The following is a 19,914-nucleotide window of genomic DNA, read 5'->3' on the forward strand; positions in this document are numbered from 1 at the left end:
TAAGGGAAAAAAACTCTGACAATAATAGAAATAAAGCAGTTTAATAAATTAATTGAAAATATGCATTCGATACCTTCAACTTCCCTCCATTGATAAATAACATTTAAAAAAAAAAAAATAACACATAATCCAAACGTGCAATAGTGCAGGTTGCATTATACAGTATTTCCACTTACAGTAAGTACTCCAATTAACGCCTCCAATGAATTAATTGTCATGTCTCCTATGAGCACCAGTTGTGTGGTCTGCAAGAGAAATAACCTCTGGGGCCTTTAATACTTTAGCAGCAAGATATGTGGCTGTAGGAAAACTCATGATGTCAAAATATGGTAGTATCATGAGTGGTCATCTTCCATCAGCTTTATCTACAAACCCCGTTTCCATATGAGTTGGGACATTGTTTTAGATGTAAATATAAACGGATTACAATTATTTGCAAATTATTTTCAACCCATATTCAGTTGAATATGCTACGAAGATAACATATTTGATGTTCGAACTGATAAACTTTTTTTTTTGCAAATAATCATTAACTTTAGAATTTGATGCCAGCAACACATGACAAAGAAGTTGGGAAAAGTGGCAATAAATACTGGTAAAGTTGAGGAATGCTCATCAAACACTTGTATGGAACATCCCACGGGTGTGCAGGCTAATTGGGAACAGTTGGGTGCCATGATTGGGTATAAAAGCAGCTTCCATGAAATGCTAAGTAATTCACAAAAAAGGATGGAGCGAGGGTCACCACTTTGTAAGCAAATTGTCGAACAGTTTTAGAATAATATTTCTCAACGAGCTATTGCAAGGAATTTAGGGATTTTACCGTCTGCGGTCTGTAAAATCATCAAAAAGTTCAGAGAATCTGGAGAAATCACTGCACGTAAGCAATGATATTACGGACTTTTAAACTCTCAGGCGGTACTGCATCAAAAACCGACATCAGTGTGTAAAGGATATCACCACATGGGCTCAGGAACACTTAATAAAACCACTGTCAGTAACTACAGTTGGTCGTTACATCTGTAAGTGCAAGTTAAAACTCTACTATGCAAAGCCAAACCTATTTATCAACAATATCCTGAAACGCCGCCGGCTTGGCTGGGCCTGAGCTCATCTAAGATGGACTGATGCAAAGTGGAAAAGTGTTCTGTGGTCTGACGACTCCACATTTCAAATTATATTTGGAAATTGAGGACGTGGTGTCCTCCAGAACAAAGAGGAAAATAACCATTCGGATTGTTATAGGCGCAAAGTTCAAAAGCCAGCATCTGTGATGGTATGGGGGTGTATTAGTGCCCAAGGCATGGGTAACTTACACATCTGTGAAGGCACCATTAATGCTGAAAGGTCCATACAGGTTTTGGAGCAACATATGTTGTCAACCAAGCAACGTTATCATGGACGCCCCTGCTTATTTCAGCAAGACAAGTGTTACAACAGCGTGGCTTCATAAAAAAGAGTGGGGGTACTTTCCTGGCCCGCCTGCAGTCCAGACCTGTCTCCCATCGAAAATGTGTGGCGCATTATAAAGCGTGAAATACGACAGCGGAGACCCCGGACTGTTGAACGACTGAAGCTCTACATAAAACAAGAATGGGAAAGAATTCCACTTTCAAAGCTTCAACAATTAGTTTCCTCAGTTCCCAAGTGTTTATTGAGTATTGTTAAAAGAAAAAATGATGTAACACAGTGGTGAACATGCCCTTTTCCAACTAGTTTGGCACGTGTTGCAGCCAGGAAATTCTAAGTTAATGATTATTTGCAAAAAAAAAAAGTTCATGAGTTTGAACATCAAATATGTTGTCTTTGTATTGCATTCAACTGAATATGGATTGAAAAGGAATTGCAAATCATTGTATTCCGTTTATATTTACATATAACACAATTACCCAACTCATTTGGAAACAGGGTTTGTACCTCTGCACACGCTTTAAAATGTTGGTTGTGCTACCGAGCTGCTGGTGTGAAACTTTTACACTTGCTGCACTGCTTTTTACCATGACCTAATCGGCACTATAAAAGCTGACTGAGCAGTTTGCTTCTTACCACTACTACAACATTGGTTTTGTTGCTGCTGTGTTGTATAATGTACTTGTTAATAAATGGTCAAAAAAAATGTTTTCTTATGCATTTCAAAACATTTTAAAGTTTAAAAAAAATCTGAATGTAATTATCCAATTATCATCTGGTTCCAATCAATAACTGGTACTTTGTGTTTTAGGTGAGGCTATAATTAGAGCATTTACGGTATGTTTCATATACTGGTAGTTCATTACTTGGTCCTCTAATTGGTTTATAACAGCATCATTAAAACACATACTGTGCAGTCCAGTATATACCTAGGCCAATAAGTTTGTCTGCAAATTCAAATAATATTAGCATGATTGTGTCCTAATATGCAGAAAATGAGCACATTCCAGTAATGGGCAAAAACATAACAAAAATATTGTTTCGATAGTCTCTCTTTCCATGACAGTAAATCCCTCATGTTTTTTGTAACAAAATGTGTCCCTTAATAAATTAATCTAATCATTTCCACTAATTTGGATGGCAACCAAATTAAAAAAAATAACCCCCCTATTTTTTCAGAGGTAGATTGCTGTACAAGAATTCAGGAATTGTTCTCAGACTCAAGACGCAAACTTTCAGACCCTATGGTACTCTGCTGCTTCCAGGTCTTCATCCCGATTCAGGGTGAGACCGCTCATGGGAGCAATCTCTGTGTTTTGTTATCCCTGACATGTCAGTCAGTTGTGTACTATTGTCCCACATTGACACCGAGACCTACTTGCAGTTTGTCACCACGGTGGTTTACAAACGCACCCATGATCAGGGTGGCAGGGAGCGGACTCAAACGCTTCTCCAGCACGCCTCCGATGATACAGCGACTGTTAATCATACCTGCAAGCACATAACATAAATGCATCTTAAAATATTATTGCAAGATAAAAAAAAGGTATAGAGCAGACTTAGGCCTTTATTTTGACTCTGGGGCCACATTGAGAGAAAAAAAAGTGTCTGGGGGCCAGTGTGAATGTGTGTTCAGGAACACTAATACAAAAACTCACAATAATGCCTGATGGAATCCTAAAACTGTTATGTCAGACCACCTAAAAACTGAAGGAAATGTGTAACTGAATAAGGCACCCAGAGTGTACCGTATTTTTCGGACTATAAGTCGCAGTTTTTTTCATAGTTTGGCCAGGGGTGCGACTTATGTGTCAAATTATTAACACATTACCTTAAAATATCAAATAATATTATTTAGCTCATTCACGTAAGAGACTAGACGTTTAAGATTTCATGGGATTTAGCGCTTAGGAGTGACAGATTGTTTGATAAATGTACAGCATGTTCTATTTGTTATAATTATTTGTATGACTCTTACCATAATATGTTACGTTAACATACCAGGCACGTTCTCAGTTGGTTATTAATGCGTCATATTACGTACACTTATTCAGGCTGTTGTTCTCTATTCTCTATTTATTTTAAATTGCCTTTCAAATGTCTATTCTTAGTGTTGGGTTTTATCAAATAAAATTCCCCAAAAAATGCGACTTATATATGTTTTTTTCCTTTTTTATTATGCATTTTCGGCATGTGCAACTTATACTCCGGAGCGACTTATACTCCGAAAATTACGGTAGATAAAACAAATAATATTAGGAACATATGAAGAAAGCTCCTCTTTTACTTCTCAAATCACCTACTCGATTCACATCTTTTAAAATCAAGCAAAATGTAAAAAAATGCAACAAACAGCGAAATATGAATGCAGTAGGTAAAAAACATCTACAATCTGATATAATTTATTTTCTGCAGAACTTTGTTGTCAAAATTTGTTTCTGTGTTTGGGTGCTCTGTAAACAACCTCCGCCCACTTTGTTTGGTGCCTTGTCTGCCTGGAGCAGCTGTGACGTAGATTACCGTAATAACCCGTACATCACTCAAAAGTGCAGATTCCAACCATTGAAATGCTTTTTATAGTTCATGACGTACGGTCATTTCAAAACCGCACTGTACATCATAATGCCGGCTACAGTTCTATTCAGTTTCAGTTTATTTCGAACATGCACACGATACAATGTAATGCATCACATAGTTCCAGTTGTTTCATTACAGCACGTCCAAAAAGGATTAGGACGAAGCAGAGCTTATTTAAGCTTACCCCTTTTCGTATCATAGCAATTTTATCCCATTTCCTTTTTCTCTGTTTGTAACAGAACTGTGGATAAATAAATATTAATAAATAAATATACCATAAGTAAGTAAACAAATATTAAATAAATAAATAATCATTATCGTATTAAAAAAAAAGTTCATTAAGTTCATAATTGTTCTTCTTTGTACTTTGTGAACACTTGTAGTTCGAACAGTCTCTTAAACTGAATCATATTGGTGCTTTGTTTGACTTCCTCATTTCACGTATTAATTCCTGTTAGTTAAGTAGCTTCTTACCCGGTTCAAGACCAATCCTCTGATGCCATACCACTCCATAATTTAATTCCACACACAGATATGCTAACAGTCTTAAGTGTTGTACGTGCATACAAATTTGAAATTCGATTTTCCTGTAAGGTTATATTTCTCCTCTTTTGTTGAGAAAAAATGTTATACATTCTTGGGTAGCAGGTTACAGTTTGTTTTGTACATAATTTTAGCTGTTTGCAAATACACCAAGTCGTTGAATTTCAATATTTTGGATTTAATAAAGATAGGGTTTGTATGTTCTCTATATCCAACATCATGTATTATTCTTTTTTATAACACCGTTCGTGAATGAAACGCACATTTGCAGTTGTTTCCCTATATTTCTACACAATAGTTCAGATATGGAAACACTAGTGAAAATATGAAGGAATTTTTTGGTACAGAAAAAATTTGGTTTATTCTTTACTGACATGTTTTTTGCTACTAAAGTTGTGTATTTTTAACATGAGGTATGCAGTTTATTTTATCTATTATTACACCCAAAAATGTGTTTTCTTCTACCCTTTCAATGTCTACTTCGTCTGTCTTTTTAATTTGTTAATTTCTTTTGTAATTATTTGTATTAGTTTCTGTGTTCTCTCTTGAACAATATACAGTTGTATCATCTGCAAAAAATACTAACTTTAAGACCTTTGTAACTTTACAAATATTGTTTATATAAAGATTGATCAATTTTGGTGCTGATATTTATCCCTGAGGTACGCTACAAGATATTTCTAGCTCTGGAGAAGTGTGTTTGCCTCGCTTCACAAATTGAATCCTTTTAGTTAACACCAACCTTCTGATGCCATACCGTTCTAATTTGTTTATTAAGATATTATAATTGACTGTATCAAATGATTTTGTTAAATCCATTAACAGTTTAGCAGCACATGTTTTGCTGTCTATTGCATTGGTGATCTCTTTCGTTATTTCGATTAATGCCATTGATGTTGAAATGTTGGCTCTGTATCCATATTGGTTGTCTGTGAGTGAGTTTCATTCTTATTCACGAATTTGTCCAATCTGTTGTTAAACATTTTTTCAATAATTTTAGAAAATGTTTAATTTAGAGACTTTTGTTACTTTCATTTTTCATCCATCTATTTTCTACCGCTTGTCCCTTTCGGAGTCGTGGTGGTGCTGGAGCCTATCCCAGCTGCACTCGGGCAGAAGGCGGGGTAAACCGGGGACAAGGCTCCACCTCATTATCTGGGAATATGACTGTTTAAAATGATAGGTTGCTGATATATATTAAAATGGAAATTCCTTCAAAAAACTTTTTTATTGTTTCCATATCAATCTTTTACAATCAGGTGAGGAGTTGGATTTACATTTTTTCACAACATTGATTATTTCCTCATTTGTCACACATTCGAGAAACATTGAAAAAGTTGGATGTTAAAAGTCTGAAGACATTTTTTTTTGGAAACGTCCGGCGGGCCGGATTGAAATTTTTAACAAGCCGTTTGTGGCCCTTGGGCCGTATTTTGCCCAGGTCTGATATAGAGAATACAATTAAACAAAATAAAATACCTCGAAAAACCATGTTGGCTTCTGGAAGTTCCATCTGATACCCAAATGAAGTTGTGGTCTCCTGAGTTCTGGTACTGGCTTCAAACTCCACCCCTACTTGGATCTGGTGAGCACATGTATGAAAAAAAAATACTTCATCAATTACACCTCATCGTACACATATAAGCATATTTTTCCCTAACTATGACAATGATGGTCATATTACATCTTGGGGCTAGCGACTTCTCTCAAATGGATTCAGAGCTTTTCTTCCAGTCAGTCACACGTTGGGTAGGTACCTTTCGCATTTGAAATAATACGGTACTATCTCCTGGCACCTGGGATTGATGCCGGTACTTAAGGGTACCAATTTTTGAGTGTTTGTGTGTAAATGTTAATTTTCAAGAATAATTTTTTTTTTTTTAATTTAACAATCAACGGAGAGCTGATAATGATATCTGTGTTGTCTAGTTCTTATGTCTTGATTTCTTATCGTAGTCTCATTTGCAAATATTAAATAGTAGACTTTGTATGTAGTTGCAATTCCAAGATGTAAGATTGCAGTAGTGTATAAACCATGGCAGGGATATTCAACTAAATTGTTTTGGAAGCCACATTTCCAAAATTGTAAAGACCTGGGGGCTGGACCTCTCTCTTCACCATGAGACTTTTTTTGTATTATCTGGCGAAGTAGCGTTCTCTACACTAGACATGTGATTTTGGTCTATTTTGTCACAGATACTGATTGCCGTTTTTAATATTTTCCTCAAATAAAAAAATTGAGTCGAATATCATCTTTATGACAGCACTCAAGTGTTTTTAAGAATGTGCTGCAAAAATGTTTGTCTCTGAAGTTTTGGACTGAACTCGGGCCGGTATGGTGTCATTCCTGAGCCGAATTTGGCCCCCGGACCGCGGGTTGAAAAGTGTTGGACTACGAGATGTTGCTGTAGTCCAGAAGTAGTATTTGCCATTGAGCTGAATGTGTTTTCTTACAAAGTGTAAGGTAGGTGGTGAATCGCCATGTAAAATTGCTAATGCTTATCAATAGAATGTATATGGCAACATTAAGCGAGCACATTTTGAAAAATGGAGCCTAACTGTACTTTCAAGCGTTTTTCATCAGGCATACTTACTTTGTTAACATGAAAAATTGGAAGATTACCTGGAGGCAGTCCTACTGAGTCCACTGAGTGCTGCTTGAGTGCTTGTTTCCCCGTCAAGTGTTTTAGCCGGTCAAGTCTGCAACCGGACGTGACGTCCCATGCAACAAAGGTATTGAAATATGGCAGCGTTTGATTTTACATTAATCGATACTCAGTAGTACCGACACGTCGATGCCTATAAAAGCACCTAATCCGGTAACTATCTATCCTAACTATCCCTACACACTGACCCAGCGACAGACACATAGACCTGCTGCCGGGAAAAAGGTCTCAAATATTAGCAAGTTATCAAACAACAGAGGAGGAGTTATGATGTTCATTTTAAAATAATGATGATCAATTAAGCAACTAATAAATATGGTTAATACAATTTGATAAAATGTTATTTAAGAAATAACAAATGTTTATTTTGTTTTAATATTTTTTTTCAGAAGTGGTTCCCAAAAACATAATGTTGGCTTATAATTTAGAAGACAAAACAACACCACTGTTCCCTGTCTCATATGCTATGTATTGTGTTTTAAGATTCCCCTCATCTCTGCAAATATGCACTCAATTGGGTCAATAGATAGATAGTACTTTATTGATACAATATACAATATACAATATCGTCATTGTTAGGTTTGGGGTCCTCAATTACACATTATAAAGGCCAATATTGTCCAAAACATATATGAATAAATTAATATATTAAATAAAACCAAACAAACAATACATAAATAAAATGATGCGGATATAAATTATATTTTAACAAATAAACATATTACCATTCAGTCTGACTGGGAATTAAACTCTGGTCCATTAGTTCAGAAAGCAAGCATCATTACCAATTGAGCTATATGTAACCTCTTTTAATAAGCAGTTTTCTGTAAAACTGTATGGTTTCATTATTTGGGTGGCCGCCTATTGAGGACCCGTGTGTTAGCTTTTAGTACCTGTTTGTTGGCTCTGTGATAGTAGCTAGCATGGGCTCCTCCTTTCCCAGCATTTAGAGTCACCACCCAGTTAGGTCCTGAAAACACAAGGACGAAAAAGTTCTGCAAGCTTCAACAAACATTGGAAAAAATTAAATTCAAGAATCCCCACTTGAATATTGTCCAGCCAGCGTGAGGATTCCGCCCTCTTCTGCTCTGCCTCTGTGGTAGACAAGCTCCCCTCCTAACACCAGACCAGACGACACACTCTGGAGGAAGTGAGCCACAAGGATAACTGTCCCAAAAGCACACACATGCACAGAACAGATTAAAAACCAACTCATGACATGATGAGCCTCACTCCATACATTATTGCTGTCACGAGATCAAAATGATGTATAACCACACAATTCACTAAGCCCTAATACAAAATTTGGGTCAAAACATCTGCCGTTTAAAATCCAACAATGCTCACATTTATTGTTGTGGTTGGAGTTTATTGCTAGATTGCCCAGGTTTGGTGAGTGGCACTGTCATTTTCTCACCTGATTCTCTAAGGACATCCGGGTTAGCCACCGTGACGGCAGCAGTGAAATCACTTCCTCTGTACTCCGTTTCAAACTGCCACGTTACAAACTGGGATTGCTGGGTCTAAAGTAAATGTGATTTATTTTTATATGTTAGTAGCAAAGTATTTAATATTCTGTGACAGGGAAGAAAAAAAACTGAATTTTATACCTGGAACACAGTTCTGGCTCGCACACGCTCAGTGAGATGCAGCAGGGCGTGCGCGTTCAGACTTCCTGAGGAATCCATCTCACCGATTAATGCAGGTGCATCCTATAGGTAGAGGAAGGATGTAGACAATGTTTGACAAAACAAAACACAAAAAAACACCACACAAAAAGTGCTTCTTTTTTTTTTTACCTTGTCCTTGCTGTAATCGTCAGACTGCAGGTGTTCCACGTGGAATCGATAGTAAGAAGGACTGACGGCACTGAGGTGGAGAGTATGACTGACCTACAGACAAAAATATTTATTCATGCAGTCATTAAGTTCACAAGCTACAGTATTTTTCTCTAAAAGGGGTAATTTACTCATGACTTCAGAAATATCTTGCAAGAGTCATTCCGACATTTAATTGAATGTTCAGGTGTTGACTTGAAAGGCTCCAACCCATTGTAACAAAGAGGTAGTTAACTGTCAAAGACACTCTGACACATTGTGACGATCAACCCCATCACAGGAGTGGTTTTCACACGCTATGGGGTTGGTTGTCACAGTGCTATTTTAATTGGAGAATTATTTTCTGTCAAAACAACATTTTTAAGTTTAATTGCATTGACAAGTTGACAAATGCATAACTTAATGCATCCTAACACAAAACGAGCAAGGAACCTGAACAGGAAACACATTTCTCGGCCAGCCTCCTGTATGCGTGACATCTATGCATGCATGTGTATGTAAGTGACAACCAACCCCAGATTGAGTTTCTTGATACAGCAGAGCTATAAACCGCGTAAAAACTAGTTAGCTAGCTAATAACCGTATATACTATAGCTTTCCCTTCACACTTTTCAAGGGTAAAATGCTTTTGTTATAAATCCATTGTGTAAAAAGCTATACAACACACAGTGACGAACTGAATACTGTATTCACAATTTGACATGAAAATCGCAAAAAGTCCCGACTGTCTTACTCCAGAGAAGACTATGTAGATGAGTCAATTCCATAAATTTGAGAGAGAGAGAAAGAGAGAGAGAGAGAGAGAGAGAGAGAGAGAGAGAGCACCCACTGGTGGTGAAATATTATGAGCCTGACAACTAACCGTGTCACTAAGGAAAATGTAACCTATTGTAAAAGCTGCATAAAAAATGTTACCTTTACAAATGATAATCCATCCATCCAATTTTCTACCGCTTGCCCCGCCCTTCTAAAATTATGTATTTTTTTCATATTTTTAAGAATAAGTGTGTTACTGTAGTTTGCAGAGCAACTACAAATCTATCACCTCTCATACATCACCTTGAAGAAGCTGCTCAGAGTTTTGTTGACAATCATCTTGACTCCCTCAATCTGTTGAGGAAACACATCTGGGGGAGCAAAGAGGCAACTTGGTCATAAAAGATCAATTTAATGGACATTATTTATACGCTTTATGATTCACTGACTATGTTGTGTTAATACTTGTATTAGTATCCAATTAAAGGCCATGCACCTCTGGTATTTTAAGTTTAAATAGGTCTGCAAAAGTCTCAAAAAATTAAAATTAGGATTTTTCTTGCTTAGAACTGAGATTGTTTAGGACCATTATCACCATTATTTTAGATTTTTAATTGTTCTCTGCTGTAGAGAAACTTCTCCATGGTATTTATGTTGTTCTTGTCCCAAAAGGCACGCTCACTCACTCGCTGCACAGTACAGTGGTATCTAAACTTAAGAGTGCCCCAACTTAAGAGGGTTTTGAGATAAGAACTGTCTATCAGCTAATTGTCATGCTTCAAGTTGCGTGCAAAAAATTTAGTTACAAGCATCCCTGCCATTAGTTGCCGTGGTAAATGCCACAGTAAACCCTATAAGATCTGCCTAAAACATCTGGTTTTACTTATAGCTCAAGATTGACATAACTTTGTTTTTCAACCATTGGAAAGGAAGAAAGTGAGTGTGAAGGACGGTGTTAAGAAGAAGTGGATGGTGTTCATAGGATTGAAAAAAAATAAATCATCAGAAATATGTCAGAGCATGGCAAAACAATTGGAGTATATCAAAGCTAGTCTGCATCACACTGATGCAGAATGAGTCAAATGCTAGCCAAGTATGTTAAAATAATATCTAAATGTTGGACATTTATCCATGAAAATATAGAAAAGCTGCTGATGGTGTGTTTGACGGAATAGCAACTGCAGTAGAAGTCCACTCTCCAATGTAAATGCTGTACATTATTATAACACTACTTCAAAAAAACTGCTGCAGTTGTTAGCAGTACTTTTTATTATATTGCTTTTATAAAATATTTGTTATGCAAAAGTGCATCTTTCTTTTTAAAATACATGTTACATATATAAAAAAAAAATTTGGTTTGGGAGGAGCAAGCATCAATTTAAACGAATTCCGATGGGAAATTAAAGTGTTTTGAGTTAAGGTCTCTCTCGCAGAACCAATCAAGCTCGTAAATTGAGGTTATTCTATACATTCATACATGCAAGTAATAAACAACCTGATGATTAATAGCCAGTGTTCCTCATCAGCCAGGGCAGACAGCTCAGCCTGGCCGGTGAGGTACGATGGGGGACGGCAAAAGTAAGTAGGAAGTGCCGGCCGCCATGCCATCTACAGTGAATTTTGATTGAAATTGCAGTGTATGTGATGCGGCTCATAACAAAGATTTTTTTTTTTTTAAAGCGTGATCGTATTTATGTATTGATCGAGATGTCGATCTGTTAAGGTAGTCAAATTATGTTTTTTGTTATGATAATAATAAACAAATAATTTGTATTACAGTACCTTTCTTGGGATATAATTTTGTACGAGGCATACCTTTGCAACTCCTGTGTAGGGAGTGAAAGCTGCCTGGGTTAGGTAGGCGTCCATCTCTCCTCTCCCAGCGTGGCGGGCTGTACCAGTGAGCAGGATGTGCATCCCAGCGAGAAGGAGGGTGGTCTGTGGAAAAAGGCCAGTTCTCGTGACCCGCACCCGAAGACAAAGCCAGAACACTGCCCATGGGCCTGAAAAAATTCCTAGGGAAAACAAAGGTACTTTTAAATGGGTTGTACTTGTATAGCGCTTTTCTATCTTCAAGGTACTCAAAGCGCTTTGACACTACTTCCACATTTACCCATTCACACACACATTCACACACTGATGGAGGGAGCTGCCATGCAAGGTGCTAACCAGCACGCATCAGGAGAAAGGGTGAAGTTTCTTGCTCAGGACACAACGGACGTGACGAGGTTGGTACTAGATGGGGATTGAACCAGGGACCCTGGGGTTGCGCATGGCCACAATTCCACTGCGCCACGCCGTCCCTTGTATATCACATTTATTATCCAAACACAACCGCTCACATAACAGCCCCAAATTACGATACATAAGTACAATTTAATGAAGCACTGAACCAGATCTAGATAATACAATAGGCCTATTGTATTTTAAAAGTGAGAATTTTGAAAATCGGCAGCACGGTGGAACACAGGTTAGTGCATCTGCCTGACAATACGAAGGTCCTGAGTAGTCCTGGGTTAAATCCCGGGCTCAATATCTTTTTGTGTGGAGTTTGCATGTCGTCCCCGTGAATGCGTGGGTTCCCTGCGAGTACTCCAGCTTCCTCCCACTTCCAAAGACATGCACCTGGGGATAGGTTGATTGGCAACACTAAATTGGCCCTAGTGTGTGAATGTGAGTTTGAATGTTGTCTGTCTATCTGTGTTTGCCCTGTAATGAGTGGCGACTTGTCCGGGGTGTACCCCGCCTTCCGCCTGATTGTAGCTGAGATAGGCACCAGCGCCCCCCGCGACCCCAAAGGGAATAAGCAGTAGGAAATGGATGGATGGATGGGCTCAGAAATTGAGTATTATTCATTTTCCAGGCAAATCTGCTGAATATACAGGACGGATTGACATGATAACACAATATAAGAATTGCAAATTAATTAAAAATTCCTGTCAATGTAAAAAAATAACTGCAGCAATTATAAGGGGTGGCATAGGTGGGTGCATCAGTACGGTTAGCTAGCATGACCTTAGCATCTTCGAAAGCGGACGTCAAGGAATTATTTATGTTATGCTGCCTTACCTTCAACGTGTTCAAAATTACATTAAATTCCTGTAAGAAACCGACAGCCATACATTGGTAAGACTCTTTGGTGAATGACGAGCCGTGGTGGGATAAAAGGAAAGGGACTGATCTCCTGGCTGTTATGTGTCACGAGATAATATGTCCCCTTGAAAACATGATCAGAACAGCCACTTGAAAACGTAATTTTAAAAATATTCAAAGTAACTAAAATGTACCAAATATTATTAAATAATGTCTCCAAATTGGAATTTGATATATTTTTGAAATATACTTCAAATTATTTATCTTTTTCTGGACCTACGGAAGTCCATATTCCCACCCTCGATTCTAGTCCGGACTCCTCAAGCTGAAACACGATATAACACAAGCGTTGTACAGTCGGGGAGATTATTCGGCGTAAATCACGAAAAGGTCAGATGGTTTTAAATCCCACACGACGGACTAAAACGAATTAATCGTACTAATTTACGGCAACAAAACGTACATTTGAATCAATTAATTTAGATACTGACCAATACGCGTATTTGTTATTCTAAGAGGAAAGCGGGAGGCACACTACTCTTTAAACAACCTGGTGATGTCTCGTTCAATGTCAGTATTGCTCGTGGGAGAAGGGAACTTCTCATTTTCTGCTGCTTTATGCAGCTTGCAAGGTTCATCGCAGATGGTCACGGCGACTTGTCTGCAGTCGCAGGAGGAGACACTGCGGCAGGAGGGTGCATCTGATAACATTCAGACCATCAAGGACTCCGGTGAGAGTTCACATCAATGAACCTTTCGATTTAGTTTGTGTTTTTCCCAGCAATTCTTGTACATTTGTATGTGTATTGCAGGAGGAAGGGTGCTGTTCGAGGTGGACAGCACAAAGCTGGGGGAAAACGTGTCCTTGCAGGGTCATATCTTTGATCGTGTTGTATTTAACTTCCCACACTGCGGGAGGAAAAGTGGTGTTAAAAAGAACCGCCAACTTCTTAAAGACTTCTTCCTCAGGTATAATTAACAGGGATTTAGGTGGTACACTTCACTGCAAAGTCCATTATCGGATTGTGTCAAGCAGGTTTTAAGGTTCTAATGATACCCGTGGTTTCAACCATCTTGTATAACATGGTTTTCCTACTGTAAGAAGTACAATATTTTTATTATAATTGTCATTTCTAAAGTAAACAGTGGCAACAATCAACAGACACACAATTAGGTACACATTCAAGTACGCATCTGGTGGTAGAGATGTATCAAAATATATTCATTTAAAGATGGGTGTAGTATTGTAATTATTCTAATATTTTGCCTAATCAGTTATTCTTCCCCAGTGAACACCAGAGCAATAATGAATGTACTTCAATGTAACTTTATTTACCCTTGTACAAGTTTAGGATTGACTATAATACACACTTACTCTTAGGATCCAAAAGGGACCCGCTCCTAAAAGTGTCAGCAATAAATTAATATTTTTTTTCCTTTAACGCTTGAAATATTTAACTACTTTGATCCATTTATTGACATGAATCTTATATTATGATTTATGGTGTTTTTGTCCAAAACAACTGTTGTTTTTTTTCATGATAAAATGCAAAATATGTAATATTTCTAAAAATAAGTTACAGAGGGCGGTTAATTACATCCAAGATTCATGACAACATTGATTTTTGTCTGTTAAAAAATAGCAGTTATAACGGGAGTCAATAGATTTCATAATATACATACATAATATTCAATATAATATACATAATTTCTGAAGAGAAATATGTATACTTTTTTTATATTGTATTCCAACAATGTTGGAATCAAAAACACAATTCACTTTTATAAACAAAAATACTTAAAACATTTCAAACCGCTAACTTCCAACCTGCACAATCGAGGCAGTGTGGCTCGGTTGATAGAGCGGCCGTGCCAGCAACTTGAGAGTTTCAGGTTCGATCCCCGTTTCCACAATCCTAGTCACTGCTGTTGTGTCTTTGGGTGAGACACTTTACCCACCTGACCCCCCGTGCCACCCAAACTGGTTTGAATGTAACTTAAAGATGTCGATAATGGGTTTCACTATGTAAAGCGCTTTGAGTCTTGAGAGAAAAGCGCTATATACATATAACTTCACATAAAGAACACATTTAATGTCCGTTTTGGGCCAGAGGGGTGCACAATGATTAAAATGACATCCACACTCGCATTCATGCCCACGGGCAATTTAGAGTCTCCTATCAATGAAGTTTGTCCGAGTTTGTCTAAGTCTGTTAGCCTAACAAGCACCGAGAGAACATACACTCCACTATGCACCGTGCTGCCACAGTGAGTTGTAGTTGCCAGATTCTGTCTGTGTCCAGTTGTGTTCAGTTGCTGGCTGAAGACGGAGAGGTCCATATTTCCCTGTGCAACGGACAAGGTGGCACACCGGCCGACCAGCTGAGGCGAGAACGGCACAACAGCTGGCAGGTGGTTGCCATGGCAGCAGAGGCGCACCTCATCCTTAGTGATGTCCGCCCTTTCCAGAGTGAGGAATACCAGAGCTATAAGTGCACCGGATACAGGTAAGATGTAAAGGTGAGGTTTTTTTTCATTAGATATGCAAATGGAGCGTGGTTGTTAATATTAAATACCTTTTTTTTTTTTTACAGGAGCCAGGATAAAGGCTTTCATCTGGAGAACGCTTTGCTCCATGTGTTCACTCGCAGCGTCCCCTTCAGCTGCCCTCAAGTATGTAAAGTGGAGGAAGTAATTGAAGGACAGAAGGTCCAGTACAACATTCCAGCTGAGCTCAGTGATTTCATTTCCAGGTATTCTAACCTCATGTTAGCAGGATTATGTAGAAAGTAATGTGTTTGATTGCATTGTGAATCATTATGGAGTGCTAAATAATTATCTATACAGTAATCTATTACATATTGAGCATAATCTGGAATTTATTCTGGATCCATGAAAAACATGGGCCTCTTTTACACAGAGATCCCACAAAAGTGGTGCTGCAGGAGGACTGACATTTATTTGCTTGTAGCTTTTACGCAGTGGGATTCCGCTGTAATTGTGCTTTCACACAGCATCTTGCTTTAATATAATTAAATGCATGATAACGTCAGAGCAAGAGTATGATGTGATGTAAACCGAGCTGTAAACAATTGCTTTTAACTCAAAAGGGCTGGAGAACTGAATCTCAAGGGTGCCGTTATTGCAAAATAATGTCCTGCGTCTGTTGCAGGTCTGATACAACCTGCCTAGCTTGGAAAAATGCCAGAGCAACTATGTCCCCCCATTCTGTGTCTGTGCCATTTTTAATAGTACCTTAATTTATGAGCTTAATTGGTTCTGTGACAGAGCTCTCAACTCAAAACACTTCTATCTCAAATCAACATTGCCCATTAAAGTTTATTGAAATCATCCCAGAACAGCAGTTTTAACATGTAACATGCCTTTAAGAAAACAAAAAACTTTAAGATAAGAAATATTGTATGAAAAAAATACAATACAAAGTAGTACTAACAACAACAGCAGCAGTTTTATGAAGTAATGTAATAATAATGTACAACATTTACCTTGGAAAATTGATTTCTAATTCTATCTCCTTCTAGCTGCTTCACAGTCAAACATACCATCAGCAGCTTCTTCGTATTTTCATGTTTGCCATTTAAATATTTTAATGTCATATGCTGGTGTTCGGAGACTCCTGCTTTGGTATGGTGCAAGTCGATTACACAATCGGTCATGTTATTCAGGATTTCTTTCATTAGTTAAATTAAGATAATTTGCTTCTTCTCAGCACTGACCTTCACACTTACTTTTTTCGTTCCAATGGTTGGAAAACAAAGTCCTGTAGATCTCTGTCTATAAGCTAAAGCTAGAAAGTAAGACCAGATATTTACGGCAGATCTTCTTCCTTTCACTGTGACATTTCTTACACCAACTATCGAGTAGAGCCGTAAGAGGTGCAGGACGACGCCAGTCAGAGTTCAGTGGCTAATCCAATTTTATTGTAGCCAAAATGTCATCGACAAATAACGACGGAAATATTTATTTCATAGAAATAAAGCAGGCGAAAGGGCATGAAATGAGAAGGAATCTACGGTAGGCGGTAGTCTGCAGCTATGTGGGCTTACAGTAGAAGAGGGAGAGGAGGCTTCCCAACTTAAAGTCCAGTAACACCCACATAAGTATGTCCGTCAGTGTGTGACGCCCAAACTGGCCCACTGTGCGGGCAAGGCATCCAAAACTGCGTCCAAAATTATAGGAAGCTTCTGATTTTGCACTTTCTAATTGTTTTACTCAAGTTTCCAATGTTGTATTGGATTTGGGACTCTCTCTTTAGGAAGGAAAAGTCAACCCAGGAATATTTTATTCTAAGGCTGCCTAAATTGATGAAAGATGAGTAGACTTGAAGTTTGACAATTTATTCCATGAAAAATAAAAAGTGAAGAAGGAGTAAATACAAAAAATAGCAATACCAGCGCTGGGAGATCGAACTGAGCTGTCTAAAGTTCAAAGCAATATCTTTAGAATGGTCACCCTCCTTGCATGCTTTTGCCCACCTCGGTTACTTCGCCTTGATAGGATCGAAGCTGAAACTTAACGCAGAGTGAGTGTGTGTGAGTGTGTGTGCAGAGTGCACACACATACTCCTCCCTTCGTCTCATTCCTGGTAACTCTTCTTCCAGATAGTACTTTATTGATTCCTTCCGGAGAGTTTCCTCAGGAAAATTAAAATTCCAGCAGCAGTGTACAGAATTGAGATCACATTTAAAAAGTAAATAATGGGGGGTATAAACGGAAATACAATTGAAAGGAGGAGCCGGAGGAAAATGGATAAGCTGAAAGCCAAAATTATGTCAGCATGGAACAATGTCAAATATGGGTGTACTGTGAAATCAAAAAACATCTTCAATAAGATTACCCTGAATTTGAATATATATATATATATACACACACACACATAACCCCCCCACCACACACACACACATATACGTTGTTGTTTTTTTACTTCGCCTTGATAGGATCGAAGCTGAAACTTAACGCAGAGTGAGTGTGTGTGAGTGTGTGTGCAGAGCGCACACACATACTCCTCCCTTCGTCTCATTCCTGGTAACTCTTCTTCCAGATAGTACTTTATTGATTCTTTCTGGAGAGTTTCCTCAGGAAAATTAAAATTCCAGCAGCAGTGTACAGAATTGAGATCACATTTAAAAAGTAAATAATGGGGGGTATAAACGGAAATGCAATTGAAAATATTACAATAAAAATAAAAATAAAAAGCAACAATAACAATAAAAATAAGAATATAGCAAAAAAAACTAGACATTAGTGATCATGAGATACAATGTGTGTGTATTTACAAGGATAGGAAACACAGGATGCATTTATGTTATGTCCTTGAACATGATTTACTGCACATGAGATAAGATCTCATGTACAGTTCACTCTGTGCAAAGGTGGGAAAATATTTCTCTAGCAGTTGTAACACGCATAACAGTTCGCCTTACGGAGGGTGCCTTTCTAGATTCTGACTGGGTTTTTCTACTCTTTTCTCAGGGGGTTCCTCTCAGCAGATTCTGTCCATTCCGTCAAACTGGTGCAGGACTTTCTACTGGGAAGCTTACAGGAAAAATGGGCGGTCTCCATGACGACACAGACCCATCCTTTCCTCATCACGGCTAAACAGCTGCACACATGCTGTCCTGATATTCAAAACACACTCTGCTACTGGATTCATGCCAGTCAGAAAAACCTGGACTGTGAGGCTTGCAGCTCCACAGGTAAAGATGAGGGTCAGGAGTGTTTTGACAAAAGGAGGAATTGTGCTAACTCAGAGTGCAGGACGAGGAAGGTATTAAATGGGAAGAGGTCACTCTGCTGTCCTGACTGTGAGAGGGAGACTGCTCGTTATGTGCTGCGTCCTTCACTATGCCCCCAGATGGAGGAGCGTCTAACTGAAAAAGAAGAGTGGAATCCTGGAGAAACAACAGTGGAAGATAACCTGAGCTTGAATGCTGTGAAAAGCTTACTGTTTGGCATCAGTGGTGTGGTGTTCCACAATGTTCCCGTCAGGCTCTGGTCTCAGCCTGCCTTTCACGAGCTCCTCCTCACTGGCGTATACCCAAAAAAGTGCGAGCCAGCCAAAGTTCTCAAGCAAACTTTGGAGAGGCTGCTATATCCCTATGGCGTCTCCATGGTTATCGAGCAGGGAGGTGTGCATCTGATGGCACAACCGATGGGGTTGATTGGTAAAGTGCGCACAAGTGACACAAGTAGCCACCTTCGCGTGACTGTGTCTTTGAACTTGGACCTCCTTGCCGTGCTCGTATTCTCACTCCCAGACTGGCGACTGCTGTGGTCACATGACCCACGTTTCTTGAAACAATTTGAACTCCAGCCCTCGCCTGGGTCACCTTTCACCCCTTTTTCCCTCTACCCCGAGCTCTTCAGCTTCGATATCAGCCTCTGGACAGGGACGATGTGGGACGAGAAGAAGTTCCACGCGTTGGTCCGAGAGGCCACCTGCGGGGCGGTGGAACACGTCAAACTCATTGACAGATTCTCGCATCCGGACCTGAGCCAGACCAGCTGCTGCTACAGACTCATCTACCACTCACACACACATGCGCTGTCTCACACACAAGCCCTCCAGTTTCACAAACGCTTGGAGTCGTTACTTTCATCACGCTTGGAAGTCACGATCAGGTAGCAGCTAAATATTTTTTAGAACTGCAAATTTCATTTTGAAATTAAAACATGATTGTGAAACTGTTCCATTTAAGTTAGGCTAAATACTTCAAATGAGACTGTTTGTTGTGCCAGTGAATCATGAATCATCATAACAAATGCAATATACAAAAACAATGCAACCAAAGTGACAGTGATAGGCCGCAATTGTATTAGTGTACTGTTCATTATACGCACAATAATGCGGTTCAACCGTGTGTTATTAGAAATAAACATTTGTATTTATAGTGCATGTCTTACACATACGTTGTAGTGCAGGACTAATAAATTATAAACTTTCTGAAAGCTGAGGACCGAGGTGGCGGATTTATTCCTTCATTATTAAACAATGTGGACCGCAAGTTAAA

The 19,914-nt window shown here is 38.6% G+C and overlaps 2 protein-coding genes across 5 annotated transcripts; one reads left to right on the top strand and one right to left on the bottom strand.

The window, feature by feature from the left end:
• Positions 1 to 25: 25 nt before the first annotated feature.
• Positions 26 to 13,017, bottom strand: si:dkey-71l1.1 (uncharacterized protein LOC569883 homolog). Its single transcript, XM_061898549.1, has 10 exons — positions 12,860 to 13,017; positions 11,606 to 11,805; positions 10,094 to 10,161; positions 8,996 to 9,088; positions 8,807 to 8,908; positions 8,614 to 8,719; positions 8,241 to 8,363; positions 8,090 to 8,166; positions 6,010 to 6,112; positions 26 to 2,901 (listed from the first exon to the last, which is right to left on the bottom strand). Exons 2-10 carry the CDS (start codon positions 11,787 to 11,789, stop codon positions 2,759 to 2,761), a joined length of 999 nt encoding a protein of 332 aa, XP_061754533.1. The 5' UTR covers positions 11,790 to 11,805; positions 12,860 to 13,017; the 3' UTR covers positions 26 to 2,758.
• Positions 9,509 to 19,857, top strand: fdxacb1 (ferredoxin-fold anticodon binding domain containing 1). 4 transcript variants are annotated; one of them, XM_061898544.1, is made up of 6 exons: positions 9,509 to 9,531; positions 13,508 to 13,614; positions 13,696 to 13,852; positions 15,187 to 15,390; positions 15,478 to 15,636; positions 18,377 to 19,857. In XM_061898544.1, the coding sequence occupies exons 1-6, from the start codon at positions 9,524 to 9,526 to the stop codon at positions 19,527 to 19,529; spliced, it is 1,788 nt and encodes a 595-aa protein (XP_061754528.1). In that variant the 5' UTR covers positions 9,509 to 9,523; the 3' UTR covers positions 19,530 to 19,857. The 4 variants fall into 4 exon arrangements, with proteins under 4 accessions (XP_061754528.1, XP_061754529.1, XP_061754527.1 ...); XM_061898545.1 differs by lacking the exon at positions 9,509 to 9,531 and adding an exon at positions 13,085 to 13,436; XM_061898546.1 differs by lacking the exon at positions 9,509 to 9,531 and adding an exon at positions 13,201 to 13,273.
• The last annotated feature ends 57 nt before the right edge of the window (positions 19,858 to 19,914 follow it).

The sequence above is a fragment of the Nerophis ophidion genome, linkage group LG04 (genome assembly GCF_033978795.1).
Source record: "Nerophis ophidion isolate RoL-2023_Sa linkage group LG04, RoL_Noph_v1.0, whole genome shotgun sequence".
Classification (NCBI taxonomy): Eukaryota; Metazoa; Chordata; class Actinopteri; order Syngnathiformes; family Syngnathidae; genus Nerophis; species Nerophis ophidion.